General features: G+C 41.7%; 1 protein-coding gene across 1 annotated transcript in view; it reads right to left on the minus strand.

The window, feature by feature from the left end:
- The window catches only part of cpamd8 (C3 and PZP like alpha-2-macroglobulin domain containing 8), a 41,807-nt gene extending 23,906 nt beyond the window's left edge, over positions 1-17,901 (minus strand). Inside the window, exons 1-24 of the mRNA XM_035653723.1 lie at positions 17,356-17,901; positions 15,005-15,156; positions 14,430-14,452; positions 13,550-13,715; positions 13,113-13,165; positions 12,482-12,499; positions 11,884-11,938; positions 11,520-11,633; positions 11,229-11,313; positions 10,983-11,091; positions 10,539-10,766; positions 10,241-10,411; positions 10,025-10,153; positions 9,662-9,860; positions 9,223-9,389; positions 7,518-7,667; positions 6,990-7,151; positions 6,734-6,876; positions 5,875-5,937; positions 4,286-4,517; positions 2,708-2,861; positions 1,351-1,481; positions 1,148-1,199; positions 724-1,022 (exon numbers count right to left, since the gene is read on the minus strand). Coding sequence (XP_035509616.1) covers positions 724-1,022; positions 1,148-1,199; positions 1,351-1,481; positions 2,708-2,861; positions 4,286-4,517; positions 5,875-5,937; positions 6,734-6,876; positions 6,990-7,151; positions 7,518-7,667; positions 9,223-9,389; positions 9,662-9,860; positions 10,025-10,153; positions 10,241-10,411; positions 10,539-10,766; positions 10,983-11,091; positions 11,229-11,313; positions 11,520-11,633; positions 11,884-11,938; positions 12,482-12,499; positions 13,113-13,165; positions 13,550-13,715; positions 14,430-14,452; positions 15,005-15,156; positions 17,356-17,441 — 3,141 coding nt within the window. The 5' untranslated portion in view covers positions 17,442-17,901. The remainder of the gene's footprint in view (positions 1-723; positions 1,023-1,147; positions 1,200-1,350; positions 1,482-2,707; positions 2,862-4,285; positions 4,518-5,874; positions 5,938-6,733; positions 6,877-6,989; positions 7,152-7,517; positions 7,668-9,222; positions 9,390-9,661; positions 9,861-10,024; positions 10,154-10,240; positions 10,412-10,538; positions 10,767-10,982; positions 11,092-11,228; positions 11,314-11,519; positions 11,634-11,883; positions 11,939-12,481; positions 12,500-13,112; positions 13,166-13,549; positions 13,716-14,429; positions 14,453-15,004; positions 15,157-17,355) is intronic.
- Positions 17,902-17,973: the final 72 nt, after the last annotated feature.

A 17,973-nucleotide genomic window follows, 5' to 3' on the forward strand; every position in this document is an offset into this window, starting at 1 on the left:
CTTTAGAAAGCAAATGGTGCTTTTTTTGGACTCCCTCATACTGAGCAGAGCACTAACAATGTCTTTCTGCCAAGTGTCGGTGATGCCAGTGTGATTCACTCACCTCCCACACACAATCACAAACACAAACATACAAACAGACAGACCCATGTAGAGCACATTTCCTCTCTCGTACTAGAGTTTCATTGCATAATCACATTAAACCAAAGACAACGCAAGGCCCAGCTCCCTCATCCAACCCCAAAAATGCCACCGACCCCCCCTCCACAAAAAATATCTGAATCCTATTGGGCTGTAATATGCAGGCTTTTAACTGCAGCCTTTGGTGAATGGTGCGAGGCTAATGCTGGGGCTGGGGAGCAGGGTGCCAGCTAGAGAGTGCCATGCGAGCACCAGGCCATGGATCACTAAGTATCCTCAGTGACATCAGCCCGTTAAGCGTGACCTTACAGGAAGGCCCGGCAGTAAAAGTGGCGCCAGTCCTCCTAACACACAGACCCCATGGCCTGCTGAGTCTTTTAAACTCTTTTCTCTTTGTGTCTGGAGCATCCACTTATGATCTGAACAAATCTGTTGCACTTTTCCGTGCGGGATATTTCAGACCAAACCAATATATACCTGTGTATTACCTGTGATGGGTGTTGTATATCCAAAGCATCAGATGTTCTCTTAATGTATACTATGGAAAAACATTTTTCTTCTACAATTCCTTTATCTCCTTACCTGTACCACGCCTCCCTTCCAACTGATCCAGAAGCTGCGGAACTCGTCCCAGGAGAGGATGCCTGGTGTTGAGGCACTGACCAGGGGATCACCCATCTTGCCCAAGGAAATCCAGGAGCGAGTGTTTTGCCTACCCCCGAGTACAATCTCTAGCATCTCTGCACTGTCATGGGGGCTGGCAGAGAGGGCAAAATGGGCATCGTTGTGGGTCTTTACTGCCACCTGGAACTGATTCATCTTGGCTGGCTTTTTCACATACTGGTACTCATACTTGTTGGGGGTGGAAATGTGGATTCTCTCTGAGAATGGAAATATTGAATACACTCAAGTGAAACTGACAGTATTGACTTTCTACTAGTAGACATGCATAAGAGATTCCAGATGTAAAAATTATATGATTTCTGGAAAAAAATTCTTCGCTGACCATTGGGACAGAAGAAGACACTGTAGGTGTATTCTCTGGGCAGGCCTTCTGGCTACAAGGAGAGTGACAGGCAGAGAAAAAGAGACAAATTAAATAAAAAAATTAAAAATTAAAAAGGTTCTGACAGATTATCTCCACAAAATCTAACATAATGTTAAATAAATACAATGTATAAATCAAGTATTCTCTATCAGCTCTTTTACCTCCACCTGGACAGTCCGGCGGACATAGTCCAGGCCTATTGGCGTCCTTCTTTCGTCCACGTCATTGCCTGTTTTGCCTGTCGGGAGTCCATCTGAACAGCAGCTTGGTTCACTGTAAGCAATCGCACGGGCTATTGGGGCAGCAGAGAACAGAATAAGCTTTCCTTCTTTCAATTATGTCTCAGCACAATATCACCTTTGTTGTCTCCAAGCCAGACACAAGGTCCTTAAAGAACCTGAAGAACATGTGAAAGCGGCATTGCACTCCAAAGCCAGAAGGGTTACTGGTTTTATGCACTCAGGGGACATTAGTGTTTGAGTTACTGTTCACGGCTAAATAAAATAATAGTAAAGCTGTGGGCATTGACTACTCGGTGATAATTTCTTGACTTTTGCTAATCTAAACATTGAGACTCATGCTACCGAAGTGCTTATAAGTCACTTGTTAATATATATATATATATATATATATATCATAATTATGTTGGCAAATTGTCAAGGGATTTGGGAGACAGAAAGTGTTTGCAAAGTCAAAATTCCCTATTACCTGGATATGGCTGTATCTCTAATATCAACTATGGACATCAACATATGTTACACAGGACAAACATGTCTGTAAGAGGACTCCTAGTTCTCTTGATGGGGAGCACATTGGAAATGTGGCCCTGTGCCAGTGGCGTCTCTTTGTGTGTGTGTACTGAGAGGGAAACACAAGGGGCCAGGGGACTAGCAGTGAGGCCATGGGGGGCCCATTGACCGCCAGTGACCTGCAAACTCATCAACATGCCACTGAGTGTCACAGCACAGCTCTGGTTGCTCCCCCACTGCCAGCCTGCTTTGTTCTCACATGTGCTCTGAAGGGGACTGTTTGTAACTCTGGGTGAGTGACCAGATCACACACAGCCCGGCTCCTTGGCCAGCAGAGCTTCTCAAGTCAAAGGCTTGCCTTTTTGTGAAGCATCACACTGAGGGTACTGACATCCTGGTGAAAGGTTGCTATTTTTTGTGCCATGCCACTTAAGAGTTCAAATAATGCTATTTCCATGATCCAGCACAATCTAATCTGTATTGTTTACATGACATTAAAACTCTGAAGCATACCTTCAAAACAAAGGCTGAGCCTGCCTGCCATAGGGATTGTGGAACATAAAAGTAGATGATCCTAAATTGTTGCATGAATTTAACCTTTTGGGTCTTCAAGTAAATGTAAAGTTGCTTTGGTTGATATTTTTTTATAAGTAATGATTACTGTGGGGTGCGCAAATTTGGGGTGATGAAACATCTATAATGTTAAAAAAGATCATGTTAAAACCCTTCCACCCTGGCTATAAAGGTATTTAAACTTATTCTATGGTACCTGTGATGTTTGCTGACCCCAGTTCAGTGAAAGACAATACAATTGATGTAGGTGTAGCCTCTCCAGGAGCAACACACTTCTTCCTGGTAAGGTGGTGCTTTCCAGGGTGGCCAACAAACTTTATGCCTTTCGGAACTGAGACTTTAACATGAACCTGTGAGAAGAGAAGAGAGGAAGAGACAAATGATCTCCTCTGACAGGCCACAATGACATCATTTCTGCCGGCACGCCCCCTCCCTCATATAACATAGCGTGTTCTCCTCAAAGCTCTGAAAGCGAGGGAGAATTTTTAAATCACATTGTGAATTTTCCATGCTGACTGACTCATGCTTCTCAAGCTCCCTGAAGGATTAAGTTCCACTCATCGTCCAATTTTCACAGAGGGCTCAGTAAGGCAGCGGGATCTTTTTAACTGTTCTTTATCCACACGCCACAAGTTGTAAATAACTGAGCAGAAAATATAGGAATCACATGTTGCTGGGGTGGACATCAAAGGAAGGGCTACGCTGGTTTGCATATTCACCTAACATGACATCAGAGCAGCACACGCACAGGCCATTTAACAGGCTCATCTGCAAACATCATGATGTCATCCGTGTGGAGCGCAGGATGGACCCATTTAAGGCCAAGACAGAGCTTAGAGGGTTATTCAAAGTGAGCACTAAAACATACATCTGGGCTAATCTCTATCTCCACATTACAAACCTGTGATTGCTTTGGCCACCATTTCCGATCTCTCAGTACCCCATGTCATACCTACATAGTTATTCTATAATAAGCCTCGTTTATCACATTATTTTGACATCACAATGTTCTGCTAAACTCAGAAATAAACTTTAAGGACCATCTCAGTGGGTTGCATGTTTTAGGTTGGTTTCCAGCACATGAAGGGTGCTTTGTGTCTTCTCTGTTATCCACAGTCTTCACTTCAAGCACTTGAAGAGTGTAGAGTGTGTGGTAAATTGTTCAAATTGTAAAGCCCCCCAAAATGAGTTTGTATTATTTGGTTGTATAAAACAATTCACTTGACTTTCCTACTTATCAGACAGCTTGTGTTATTTACAAATGTAAAAATAAATATCAAATTCAAATCAAGTCAAATACTAATATGCAGTTATGACGCAGCAAATGTCATGACAACTGGTTGAGCTGACTAATAAGACTAAAATTAGACTCAACAATACTTGGCTGACAGAGTAACAAACAAGATTTGGCTGCTTGTGGAAGACGTATAGCCATTACTGCCTGATTCACTGTCACACTATTTGTGCCCACCATCATATATGTGTGATCTGGCTATGTGGTCCCTGCAGATACCCTGACAACCTTTGCACTGACTTTCAAACCACCTTTTGGAAAATGGCAGTAACAGTAATGTTAAAGGCACACAAGTAAGTAATGGGCTAAAACATGCATGGTACCCTTGGCATCTTCAGAAATATGGTTGAGATAAAGAGTTTTTGTAAGAAAAGTTTGTACTGTGTGGAGGCGACTGCTGATGAACCTTTTTGCACATATGCTGCACTGTGGAGAAGAAATGTGTTTCCTGTCCATTTGCCCTCTCATTCATCACCTTACCTCAGAGCAGGTTGGCAGGTAGTTGTAGACAGTGAGGGGAACTTTGGTCTGCTCCCCTCTGATTAAGCTGTAGGGCAATGTGAAGTCAACAAAGAAGGGCTTGAACGTACGAAGCTCTGCTCTCTTTGCTAAGCCCAGCCCCTTTTCCTCTGACAGGCCAATAGCTTCTGTCACCCATGTGGTAATCGAATCCGGCACATCCAGTCGCAGCTCAGCTTCCCCGGTTTCAGAGCTGTAAGTGACCCATGTTGAGATACAACTTGAGTAATAAAACTCAATTGGACAGTGAAGCAAAAACGATTTTAGCGTGCTTTCATGGTTTTATACACACCAGCAATAAAAAAAGCACTGCAGATTAGTTTTATGTTAGTAACACCTGTGTCAACATCAACACCTGCACCTATGTAACTACAGCAAATACTCTAAAATGGATAGGTGTGAGGGACAGTCAGGTGCTGACCCGATCTGTTTCTTTGAATGAAATGGGCTGAGATCATTATTGGCAACACATATTTAATGTTGGTCTTGGCAAACTGTCACACAGCATAATAAACTTGAAAAACTGCATGTACGCCCTTCCTTTTGATCAAAGTTGCCCAAAATCCACTTTAATAGACTTTTAAGGGAAATCAGAGCTTTGGACTTCACAGGAAATTAGGCAGAGCTGAAGTCCCATCCAAACGAATCAAGCATATGGAAATCTATGGGCAGTTCATTTATATTGGCCGAAAATGAATGGAAGGAGCTGTTGAGAAAGTGACAGTCTGTTCCAAGATTGCCCAGTTTAAAAGAGGCACATTCACACCCAAAGGGGGGAAATGCTGGACGCTGCTGGAGTGATGGAACATCCGTCTTACAGGCTTGACTCGCACCTTTCCTCTCCTCTCTTACTCCTCTCTTCTAACTACCATCTTTCCTTTCCAACCCTTTTTGTCCTTATTTCTCTTCTTCCTTTCTTCTTCTGCAGAACCATAAGCCCAGAACCACATTTTGGGCAAAATGAGTTATATATATAAAATAAAAGCTTGCGATGAGCCCGTTCTACTGGCAAAAGGACACATGTAAATTCTTAACCAATCCAGAGCTATTCATCAAAAACTAAAAGGGAAAAAAAAAAAAAACTAAAAACTATTGGCTAAAAGGTTGAAAATCATTTTTTCAATAAAAGTAAAAATAAAAGTTTTTATATTAAATATTTAAAAGTCAGGACAAAGTATGTTTTGGCTCTCCTGTAGTAAGTTGTGAGTGACCCTCTGGTTTCACCGCTCAAATATTCTTCTCTTCACACCTCGATTTTTCTTTCCCCTTCCTGTTTTACCATACTCTCATCTCCTCTTTAACTCTATAAATGTTTCTCTCCTGTCTCCATTTCATCCTTGCAGATTTTTGTTTGTTTGCTCCTCTCTTCACTTATTCTCTCAATTTCTTACCTCCCCTAAATGCTCCAGATTGTGACTAAATCCCATAAGTATAGACAATCTGGTGCCCCTGATATATCTAGCCACAGGCATGTAACACACACACACACACACACACACACACACACACACACACACAGAATTGAAATATTTATATAAAGATTTAAATACCTGACGTTGAGGCAGTGCCACACCCAAGTCTCTGGGAAAAATGTACGCCTACGCTTCTCTGCTCTGCAACCAAAACACAAGCTGACATCAATAAAAGGCTTCAGCTGCTCACAATAAAACAATACCATAATTGGAAAATGTATTATTCTGAATTCCACACTGACATTCTCTAAGTCACGTCATGTGTTTAATGTTCATCACTACAATGAGAAGTATTCGTAGCATTAAGGAATGCAGACCTAAAATATGGACAAAACAAATTTATTTTGTTTTGTTTTTCTCTGCTGTTACTCATATTTGAGACGTTATTCAACCCAAGCATGACAAATACTGAAATGTGTATAATTCTTGAGAGCATTAAGTAATTACTGATCTCTCATGGGTTTGCTTTCAAACAAACTGTTTTCAGAAAAGTAACTGCATGTATTTGTGTGTGGTCGAGTCAGTGTCAATAACACATCAGTAACTTCTGCCACCCAGCATTAAGGAGAGTGGAATGAGTAAAAGTGTCATTTAAAAAGTGATACATTCAAAGACAGGGACCCTTAATGGTTAAAGAGGCCATTCTAACACATAAAGTAGGTCATAATAATGATCTATTAAATAGCTATTATGTTCTCATCAGCAACAGAATTTCCTTGAGCAAGACACAAAATCTCAACCAGCTGACTCTCAGTGACACATAGTTAACTACGCTGTAACATTTATATTTAATAACTAACTTTTAGATTAAAAAATCTGACTTTCTGAGCTTGTTATATCAGTTAAGAGAACGTCTCTAAGAGCCACATCACAGAGTTCAGCATGGTTAGTAGATGCCCAGAGACTACCTCTGACCTCTCTATAGTAGATCCTTTACCTGGTCGTAGGTCGAGAGTGCATGGCAGCCACTAAGGTGGATGTATGCGGCTGGAAGGCTGGAACGGCCTCGTCTGTGTACATGCCTCCACTCTGCCGGTGGTTTAAACTCACCATATCTGTCATCACAACCAGCCCTGTTTCCTGAGTTAAACATACAGAGAAATAAAAACATACACATGCACTAAGATTACTATATATTTTTTTTTATCCCTATACCATTACTGCGGCTTCTTTAACTAAGTGTGTTTTCTCACTGTGAAAGCGAAGCGGGCATCCTTGGTGATGTCCCAGTGCCACGGGAACACAGAGGACCGCCTGCGTCTCTTTGATGACAGCCCAGGCCACCAGAAGTGTCCATCATCTTTAGGAGTGCCGAAGGCATCCGAAACATCAAAATCTGCCAGCTCTTTAAACACCTGCGCAGAGGAAACACATTCATGTAAGCAGTTACACAGACAAATGCAGCTCCGAGTTATAAATATCTTGTGAGGTAAAGGATCCATTAGTAGGACGCTACCCTTCAGATTCACTGCTCTACATTAACACAACATCTATATTCCACAACACATACATAAGTGTATCATTCTTTAAACAAAGCAAGATGTGTGTAAAGTAATAGTGAAAAGAGACAAATATATGAAACTAGATTTTTATTTTGAAATGAAACATCACTTAAATGCCAGATTTTCCTTTTACTACTTTAAGAAAAACAAAAGTTAATAAAAGAAGAAGGCACATTTTAAGGTGGATTTAATGATTGTGAAATATCACTTAGGACCAACCTTGTCTGGACTGAGCTGGAAGTCAGGCTTTAATAGATAAAGACTCTTATCCACAGTGGCCACACACACACAGGAGCCTCTTTCCCCCCGGACGTGCAGAGTCACAGGGTCCCCTGGCATGGACTCATTAGCTGACAGAGAAACAGACACCTGCAAACCAACCAACATTAGTCAACAGATGATATGTTAACCATACAATGAGCATCTCTATGGACCAGCATGCATTTATACAACAAGTTCTTTAAACCACAATCAATGGCTGGCAGTAGGGATGCAACTAATGATTATATTAAAAATGGATTAATCTGCAGATTCATTTTTAGATTGATCGATAATCATTGAGTCTATAACCCTATGTGGAACATTTGAATTTGAAAAGAAATTTAAAAAATCCTAACATTTGAAGAAAGTTGGAAACAGCGATAGGCATTTTTTCCTAATAAATGATACACACGACAAATCAATTAAAGTTGTTGATTTATTTTATGTTAATCTATCAATCAATGAATTGACTAACTGTTTCAGCACTAGTTGGCAGTGTTGCCTGATAGTTCTTCAGTAGCAATGTTTGTATAGTGTTAAACAGTAAGATGTGGTGGGAAACATAAGGTCAGAGTGGAAAACTACAGGCTTTGAAAGAAGGAGGGACGGTGAGAGTCGGCCATAAACTTTCACACTTCAAAACTATTTTTCAGCACCGCGCAGTCACAAATTAGCACTGTTAATCGGTTCCGCTGCCCTCCTTTCACCACTCTGTAACCTGTCATCCTCTCCTGTCACGACCCCACTCATCTGCCTGCGGCCTGCATGGCCTCTGTCTAAATCAATGGAACCACTCCAGCAACACACCTACCTACCAACCACGCTCAACACCACCACCACCACACAATACACACACACACACACACACACACACACAGAGTGTTGTAATGGCATACCAGGGAGCTGTAAATACTTCAGGGAGTTAACTCCACCTAATGCAGGCAGGAACTGGGGAGCTCTCACAGGCCAACACAGCTGTTTGTTTACAGACATTACACTGTGGACAGAGCTGGTGCATGGATACTTGGGCTCAGCTCCAAAATGTATACACAGACTGCACTGCATTTTTCCAGGTTTTTATTAATGATTACATAATAAAGCTATTTTTATAACTATTTATATCCAACATCAATGTTTGGGCAAGAAATGTACACACAGTTAGTTTAATGTGTGTTAAATGAATGCAGGTTATTACAGATCAGTGCTGGGCGGTTGATGCAAAGACTTCTTCACAATATTTTTAAGGATCATGCCAGTTTCTGTGATGTAGCTTTTTTTTGAAGGATGATGGCTTGGGTAGTCTCTATCTCTGTCAGACCTCATAGATATAAACAGCACTAACAGAATACTGAAAGATATTTAATCTATTCAAAGAGATTATCGCAAGATGTTCTGCGTTGCACAAGTAAGAAACAAATGACTTACAGCAGTTGTTTCAGGTATGGCAATATAAAAAAAATATGGGAAATTAAAACTGGTATACCAGATTAGACAAATAATCTGTTTTCACTGTGACAATAAAAACAGATTAGACAAACAAAAATCCTCTTATTATGCTGTTAAATCATATATCTCCAAGTAAACCAATGGGCTGGAGAAAGGCGGGAATAAGGCCTTGCACAATTTTTTTGCAATGTGCAGTATGTTTCAAGATAATACAGACCTGGTTCTCAAAGTTGGGCTGGATAGGGATTTGGAGACTGTCCGTGACACCTTCGCCATTTTCCCTCACGTAGTAGACCAGCAGACGGCTGAGGGGTGCCATGCTGTGGCTAACAGGGAAACGTAGATATGACACACAGCTGTCCATCTCGGCCTGCGAGGAGGACCCTGTTGACAGAGTGACGGCAAAGGTGGTGACTATTTAGACTATCTGGTAATCTGAAGACATCTGTGATAAAGATGATGGGACACTGTATCGTACTCATAGGAATAGGGGCCAGTTGACGCTTTAATAAAGTACTGGTGTGCTGAATTGCTACTATGATGAAAGTACTAACACCGTGTGCTAAACTTCTAGCTAGTTCTCAAAGAACAAGTTTTCCAAAGGTTTTCTTTACACCTTTAATCTATTAAAATCCCAGGGATAGAAACATATTTACCAGAGGCAGAAGGGGGCAGGTGGGTGGTGTGAATGTTCTTGTCAAAGGTGACTGTAGCCCTTTTTCCTCGGTGCGAGGCCGTCAGGTTGGCTGACTGTTGGCCTGATTGGATGATGTTCCCCCTGGATGTCACCTCGTAATGTAGAGTGAAGTTACAGGGACAGGTGGATTTGAGAGAAACTTCTGCTTCTTGGCCGACCTACACACACACACACAGAACAATGCAAATATGTTTATATTATCATGTTACTGTTGAAACCATAGCATTATGTTTTTGAAAAACGGTCCAAAATGACATTTGAACCCAGAGCAACAACACTGATGCTGAATATAACAACATTCAAAGAATAGGGCAGCTCTTACCTTAAGTGGGGCGCTGGGGCTCTGAATCTGGATGTGACACCGACTGGGAGAGTACCAGCTGCTGATAGACAGGTAGCTGGGCAGGTACTGGTCTCCTACTGTCTTGCCGTCAATGGATGTCACCTTGGTCTATGCCATACAAAAAATAAAATGCTCTAAGTTATCATAAGATTTGCTTAAAATTACGTTCTCACTACTGCTACTAAAGCCACTGACCTCTAGCCAGACATACTGGGCAGCAGTAGGGATGGAGGGGATCTCGAAGGTGGCCTGGCCATCCTTGGAGATCAGTTCGCTGGTGTAGACATTGTCCTTGGGGGTCAGCTCTGCCTTGACACGCACCCTCACCCCATCAGCTGGGCTCCCATCGGGATAGGTCACCTCAATCTACAGGGAGCGGGTTAAAAAACAGTAGGTGGGAAAATACAAAAAGCAAAACTTATCTCTAGCCATCAGCTGACCAATATTAAAGCTGGTAGTGTTGTGAGTCAAAACTTTAATTTTGCTGTCTCACCTTCCCTTTGTAAGGCAGACCAGGCTTAAACTGCTTGCGTGTGTCCTTGGAGTACTTGATGTCGATGAGCTGTTTATGGACGGGTGTTGAATCGTCAAATGTGGTTTGCCTGCTTCCATCGATGCTGGTCACTGACGCCCATATGCTCACTGAGCCCCTGAAGTGATCCGCTACATCCAAAGGCATCATGTCCTTGACACACAGGCTGAAGTTTGCAGAGCCTTTGATCTGAGAACAGCAGAGGAGTGATCTGTTACTGTGGACTGTGGAACATAATTCTAGTGCCAGGGTTCGGATAAGCCATAATAATAATTATGTACAATGTGTCTATGGTAATAATAGTATTTCAATAACAACAATCTTATTTCAACACCAGCCTTGAATTTGCTAATAAATTCAAGGCGGTGTCGGGATATCTATCGACCAGGGAATGAATAGACTGACCTCCATGGTTTTAATCACAGGATGGCCCATCTCATGACGGTAGTAGCCCACTCCATTCACTGTCATATTCACTGTCAACTTCCCTGCCACTGGTTTCCCAAAGGTATACCTGTGCAACAGTGACACGTCAGACCTCTACATGTACAAGGCAGTAAAGGTCAGTGAATGAATAAATAATGAAAAAGCATAATGAGTACAAAACAAAGCTACAGGGGGTTAATCTATGCTGAATTTTAAGAGACTCACTTGGCTCTGACAGTAGCTTGATCGCATGAATTCAGATCACGGATGTAGTGCGGTGGATCAATCACCAACTCAAACTTGGGCATCACTGTGAGGAAGGTGACAAAAAATGACAATAGTTACACGTTCTATGTTGTATTTGGTGTATTTTTGGTTGTATGATCTAAATTGAGCTTTTAAAGTTTATTTTGCTCAACAAAGACAATAAAAGAGATCTACAATAAAAAATAGTGATAGTGATAAACAATGCTATCAATTGTTTTCCACAACTCTATTGTATGTTCAGGGCCTCACCATACTTCTGCACTTCAAACGACTTGTTATAGGTGTGGCCCTGCACCTCCACAAAGATAAACCACTCTCCAAACACAGGCTGGTCCGACAGAGGGAAACTCATGTTCACAACGCCTATGGGACAGAGAAATCTAGTTAACACTTTAAAATGCCTGTATGCTTGATAGCGATTAACCATATAAGTACCACCATATACACTTCTGGTATGACAATTACAGAGAACTGGACTAGAATTAGAGCACACGTCTAAAATGGTAGAAGCTTTATCGCTTCAGTAAAGATATTACTTAGAGAAACACTGCAATGTAATCTGAATCTACAGGCGGCACAATGATGTAAATACACTGTAGAAGATGTGGCTCACCACAGCAAATAGATTTTAGACCTTTCCACTGGACCATCCTGGATCCTCTTGGATCCTGAGAGATCAAATTAGAAGTTCAGAAATCAGTGTTATAGAGTTGAAGTGTTGAACTACTGTATGTTCATTCATTTGCATATTGGCAGTACACAGTGGCAATTTAATATATTGTAATTGTTGATTCAGGTCTAACAGTGCTTGAACTGAACTTGACCCAGAGACCCAGCTCTTGTTTCAGACCACTGTCAAAATACTTTAACAACTTTGCCTCAGGTTATACATTGGCTGCAGGTAAGAACATTGGTCACTAGCTATAAGTCATGCATAGGCTTCCCTGAGTTTCTAATGAAGCAGCAGCTTGTTATTTGCCCTACAAACGTCTAAGGATCTGGGAAGACAGATAATAAATGAGCACTCCAGGTCAGTAAGTAAGAGAGGAGAGAAACAAGGAGGTTCCTTTCATGTTGTTTATCCTTGTACTGTTCCAAAGAGCACCCTGTTATCTAGGTGAGCTGCCCTGACTTCTGCTCTGTAATCTCCGACCAGGCTGGGAACTAAAATTGCCACTGTCCCCTGGGTGGTCCCGCCAGCCTCCACTCACCAAAACATACGCCTCAATCTGCGAGAAAAAAAGAAAAAGATAAGTATAAGACATTATGAAATAGATACAAACTGTAAAGCCTGGAGGATCCTATGCCTCTTTTCTCAAAGCTTTTCCCCATTCCTTCCTTATCCAACAATCATCCATCTGTGAAAGTGAGTATTGCCCTTTACCAGCAGCAGACCTTTATAGCTGCAAACATCAATAAACCGTCTGTCTGCACAGTTGCAAAGTATATTTGGAGCCATTGCTGACATTCCAGGATAAATGACTCTAGCTTGGCTTCTGTAAATAGGTAACTGTACATTTCTCTGCACTCATGGCAGAGATTGAAACGTATTTTTGTACTAAATATTATGTCGTCTTATTTAGAAGTCATATGAAAAAAAACGTTAATGTATCTATTGAGTAATGTAAACTAAGATTTGGACATTCAGAATTTGTATTATTTGCAATACACAACAAATTCTATTCACTTTTACAAAAGACTGTTACTTTAATGTTTATCTGCCTGCCATGAGTGGTGTGTAATGTTCGCAATGTTTTTAGGTGCGAGTGTTGGTGGATGTGCAATTTTATTGGCTTGAGTTTATTTTTTAGCTTTTTATTAGCTAAATCAATTTTGAATTACCTTGTCATTTACTGGCTTCAGGTCGGGGGTCACTGTGTACACATTGATGAGCACTAAAGGTAGAAAAAGACAGACAGTATTGTAAATATAGCAGGTTTGCATCCTTATATCATGAAAACCTTCATGCATACGGATATTATCTGGTGGTTCTGAAAGTCATGTTCAGATATATGAATCTTGGGCCCATTACGAAGCAAATTCTACGATCGTGTTGCTTAAATTGACTGTCTGAATTAATTTGATGGATAAAAATGCTATAACCCAATGACCTTTGAATAACCTTTGTTCTTCAATTTGAACCAAGCATCAATATGACAGCATCTTTTGGCTCATTAACAAAGTTTTATTCTATGACAAATCGCTAAAAGGTAGACTCAGTTCTCTGCATTTCTGTGCAGTGATTAACTGATTAACTACCAGGTGCACTATGAGGGAACCTTTATGTTTGGGTTTGTAGACGGGCTTGTCGGTCTGGATGAAGACAGTCGTGCCCTTGCTCTCCACTGTGACGGTGGTGTAGTTGTGGAAGATGTAGCCTCCTTCTGTGAGGTGACGGTTACCCCACACCTTCAGATGGGCCTGGCCTCTTAGCCCTGAGGGAACCTGGTGGCACACACACATACGCACACACACACACACACACACACACACACATACATAGATAGATAGATAGATAGACTTTAAACATGCACAAAAACAAACACAAAGGGGATCAGGGCTGTATTTACCAAAAGTAAATTAGGTCAATGGGGCAAGGATTGAAATGTTTACTGCAGGCTGCTGTACACTATTCGAAATTAATCATCTTGATTCAACATATTTAAATACATTTTCATGGAACAACAGCTACAGCGTAAAAAAAGAACTACATTTAAACACCAGAGGAAGATGCCAAGCTATAACACAGCACACTGCACATGACTGTATTTCACGAGAATGAGGGTGGAGGTTACAGGGAAGGAGGGAGAGAGAGACAGAGGGGAAGAATCGAGTTGTGTATACTAGATTGATCTATTCCAGCCTTCGGGGCGGCGGACCATACATGCACGTCAACAGCTGTTGCATATTATATTGAGGCTGTTACCTTATTCCCAATGAATGAGCAGAGACAGATGTTGCATTACAAATAATGTTAGTGTTGATTTGCATGTTGCCTGAGGAATGTGCACACAGCGGACAAGGGGCTCTCACTACTGTGCAGCTGTCACCGCTAAACAGCGCTGTGCATTTTAAACGTCTCTGGAAAGCAGCATGCACATACTGTAGGACACTGCTGAGAAAACACAAACTAAGTTGAACACACAGTTAAAGACTCACCTTTAGCTTGATGGTGCCTTTGCCTAAAATAGAAACAATGTGATATTTTAATGTGCTGCAATTTTAGACCATTTTCATACACTCATCTCAATTCTCTATACTTCTCCCAATTCTCGGAAATCTGTGTGAACATCTGTATAATGCTATTAATATCCAGTAGGTATGAGAGCTACTAGACTGTGGTTGAGTTTGCCTGGAGGTGTTCACCCTGGGTTAGCAGGAGATCCAGCTGCAGCCTGTCTCTATGCCACTCTGAGGTAGAGCTAGCACCATCTATTAATGGTGCTGTCAAACAAATCACACACTGTATACACTAAGTGGCTGGTGGGATGGGCTGAACTGATGCCTCCGATCAAAGACAATGTCTATGAAAAGCATAGCTGGTCAGGAGCGCACGGTGAGGTCAGAGGTCAATCAGGCTTACGTTGTGTGTGTTCTTCAACCTACATCTAGGTTTTTGTCAGCCGGTGTGATCTCAAAATCACACAGAAGGTGGTGTCTCATAGCTCAACTTGTTAGTGCAAGTTTTCTCTCCAGAACTAATGCGTTGTGCCAGTGTAACCTTAGCTTCTCACCGAGCACTGAGCCATGGCTGTGGGCGACCGCCTGTCCCTTCACCGACAGCTGCACCTGGACGCGTGTTTCTGCTTTCGCATTAAAGATGGTTACGCTCACTCTCTCCTCCACGCCTGCTCGAAACACAGAGGGTGCAGCGACCAAATAGCCCCTGAGAGAAGAAGAGCAAGGTGGAAAAAGGGAAGATGGGGAGAGATAAAGAGGTAGGAACAAGTGGACATAGGAGTACGCAGGGGAGGACGAAGAGGACAAAAAGTGTAAGTGGAAAAACAGAGGGAGAATTGGTGGCAGTGGATAAAGTAGAGGTCAAAGAACAAAGAGACACAAGGAGGACAGAGGTAAATTACGCTGCATTTGAAATAATATGCACTACATCACCGCTCAGCTTTGAGGTGCACTGATACTATTTCCCATTCCTGATTTGAAGTGAATGTAATTATGTTGTTTTTTGTCATACAGGTGAACGTTTCTCGCTTTCTCCTTCTGAGCTGCACGCACATCCACATGCACGCATACACAACAAAACATGCATACAAACAGAGACATTCCACATGGATTTGTGCAGCGAGATCAGGTTTAATTGCAATGGTTACCAGGGACACAGTACCTGTTGGCCAATGAGCTTGCTGCTCTAGTGTTCTCTTTGGGTGGTCTGGCACCTCTGACAGAACCTTGGCGTCTGTTTTGAAAAATAACGACTGAGATTCCACACAGTTACTCTGACATTTAATTGAGGGAAGGAGCCTGTCACTGAGGTCACAGAGCAAAGGTCATTCTTTGATGCTTATCAACAGTGTGTGTGTGTGTGTGGGAGGGGCAATTTAAAGTTTTATTTGGATGAAGGAATCTGCCATCTGCCGCTGAGAGGCTATATCTCACAGGTAACAGATAGATTAGTAAGCGTTCTTGTTAGCATGGTCCTGTATAACTAAATTGGTATGGGAGTGTGGTCTGTTAGGGGTTACGTTAGGGGTGTGTGGAGCAGTTGATAAAAGCATCCACTCAACATGTGGCAGACTACGTATCTAAAACAATATATGCCTAAATATCTCGTTTGTTTTAGTCTCAACCCAGTCATTCCAACACTATTTTTAAGGCAAATATGCTTACTCACCCCCCGAAAATTCACACAAATAGATCACACAAATTAGGAGTGAGCAAAGCCTCAAGCGCAAACCCAATTGCATGCTTGAGAGAAGGATCAGGTGGTTGGCATTACGGCACTACAGCATTACAGCCGGAGGCAACTGCAGTTCCTGAGAGAGAAAGTCATGAGAAAATCCCTGGAAAATAAGGCTTCGGGAGAAGGAAGATAATACGAGGAAATTGACTCTGTGCGTTTGATCTACAGTGAGTTTAACCAGCTCTTGGATGAGCCTGGATCAGGTGGTGGAGACCATGCTTATTTCAGTCACATGGCTTCATGTACTCATGTTCTCATTGTTTTTGCCCAACTTTTGTCCTCAGTTGAGAGCTGCTCAGTGCCTGATAAGGATTTGTGTTCTCGTTTGTAGGTGAAATCTTTAACAGTCAGTTCTTTTAAGTTCACTCACATGGTTTTACGTTCTTAGCCTTTTGCTTTCTGCCCAAATTTCACCCTCAGCTGAGCGGTTTAAGATTTAGTACTATATTTAAGGTTTTTTTTGTGAATCAAGCCTGCATTTGTGTTAATTCACTACATAGAGCTACACTCAATCCCTCCCATCTCGACAACCTGGACGAATTGTTTACAACTCTCTACTTACACGACTCTCAAGGTCAGAATTAAAGCTGAAAGCAGCCTGACTGATGGCATCAAAGAGCCAAAAGTCAATTTGCCTCTGGAGGTATAAACTGAATAAAGCAGAAACCCAATGAATGATTTGCCATTACCTTAACTGGCATGAGAAAACCTCTCCAAAAGCTGCCTATATTCCAGCAATGACCTATCACAACAAAATCAGCAGTGCAAGCTACCTTTCAGTATATCACTGCTACAATAACAAAGCAGTGAATGAAAAACTGGAAGAAAAAAAAGCATGAATGGAAAGGTGTTGTGATAGTACAAGTGATTATCTGTAATGACATGGCATTCTCACATAATCACAAACAATATGATACGGTAAATTCTAAAAGAATAATGCTCAAGATGCTTTTTTGCGCATTCTTGAATTAAAATGTTAATGCTGCCATGTCCTCATGTCACATAAATTGAATAATCCCTCTCTTTTTAGATTTGATTTTGAGACTTTGTGGCTGAATTTAGTGTTTTATATGTTACAGCCTCCGACTGAGAGCATTAGAAATGTTTAAGGTTTAAAGCACTGCACTACACTTCAAACACAACACATGCAAACATCAAGCTACTTACTGTCTTTCTTGTGCATAAGTTCTGCTCACGCTGCAGAGGAACAAAGTCCATGAAAGACTCAGAGCTGTCAGAGACAACCGCAACATTTTGGCCTCAGTAACCGAGATAATGCTGGATTATCGGCTCTCCCTTCTGAAGGAGGTCGGATCTTCCAACTCTAATGAAAAGTTAAATGAAACTATAACAGTGTGCGTCTACAGCCCTCTCAGTCTGTCTATCCATTGAAGTTGGTTTGGCGTGATAGGTGTGCAGAGCTTCGTCCGGAACCAAAGATCAACTTTTTGTAATCATCCCACTTCGCTAAATCCAGTTCCAAGCAAATCGTGGGTTTTTTTTTTTTTGTTTTGTTTTGTTTTGTTTCCCTCTTTTAGAGCCCAGAGTGCACGGACAGTCCTCTCCCATGTGCCTTCACCCGCCCCGGTTCCGTTCTCTCATATTTCAGCATTACAAATTGTGAGCGTCCTCCCACTTCAGCGAGCAGAAATGTCACTGTAAAGAAATGTTTGACATGTAAAAAAAAGGAATCCGTCCGACTTCTTGCTTTCCCCCCCACCCCCCAACCCCGTTTGTTCCTGGTGATCTCTTTCAAGTCAGGGGATCTTTTTTTTTTTTTTTTTT

The sequence above is a fragment of the Morone saxatilis genome, unplaced genomic scaffold (genome assembly GCF_004916995.1).
Source record: "Morone saxatilis isolate NCDOM2014 unplaced genomic scaffold, NCSU_SB_2.0 Contig12, whole genome shotgun sequence".
Lineage (NCBI taxonomy): Eukaryota > Metazoa > Chordata > Actinopteri > Moronidae > Morone > Morone saxatilis.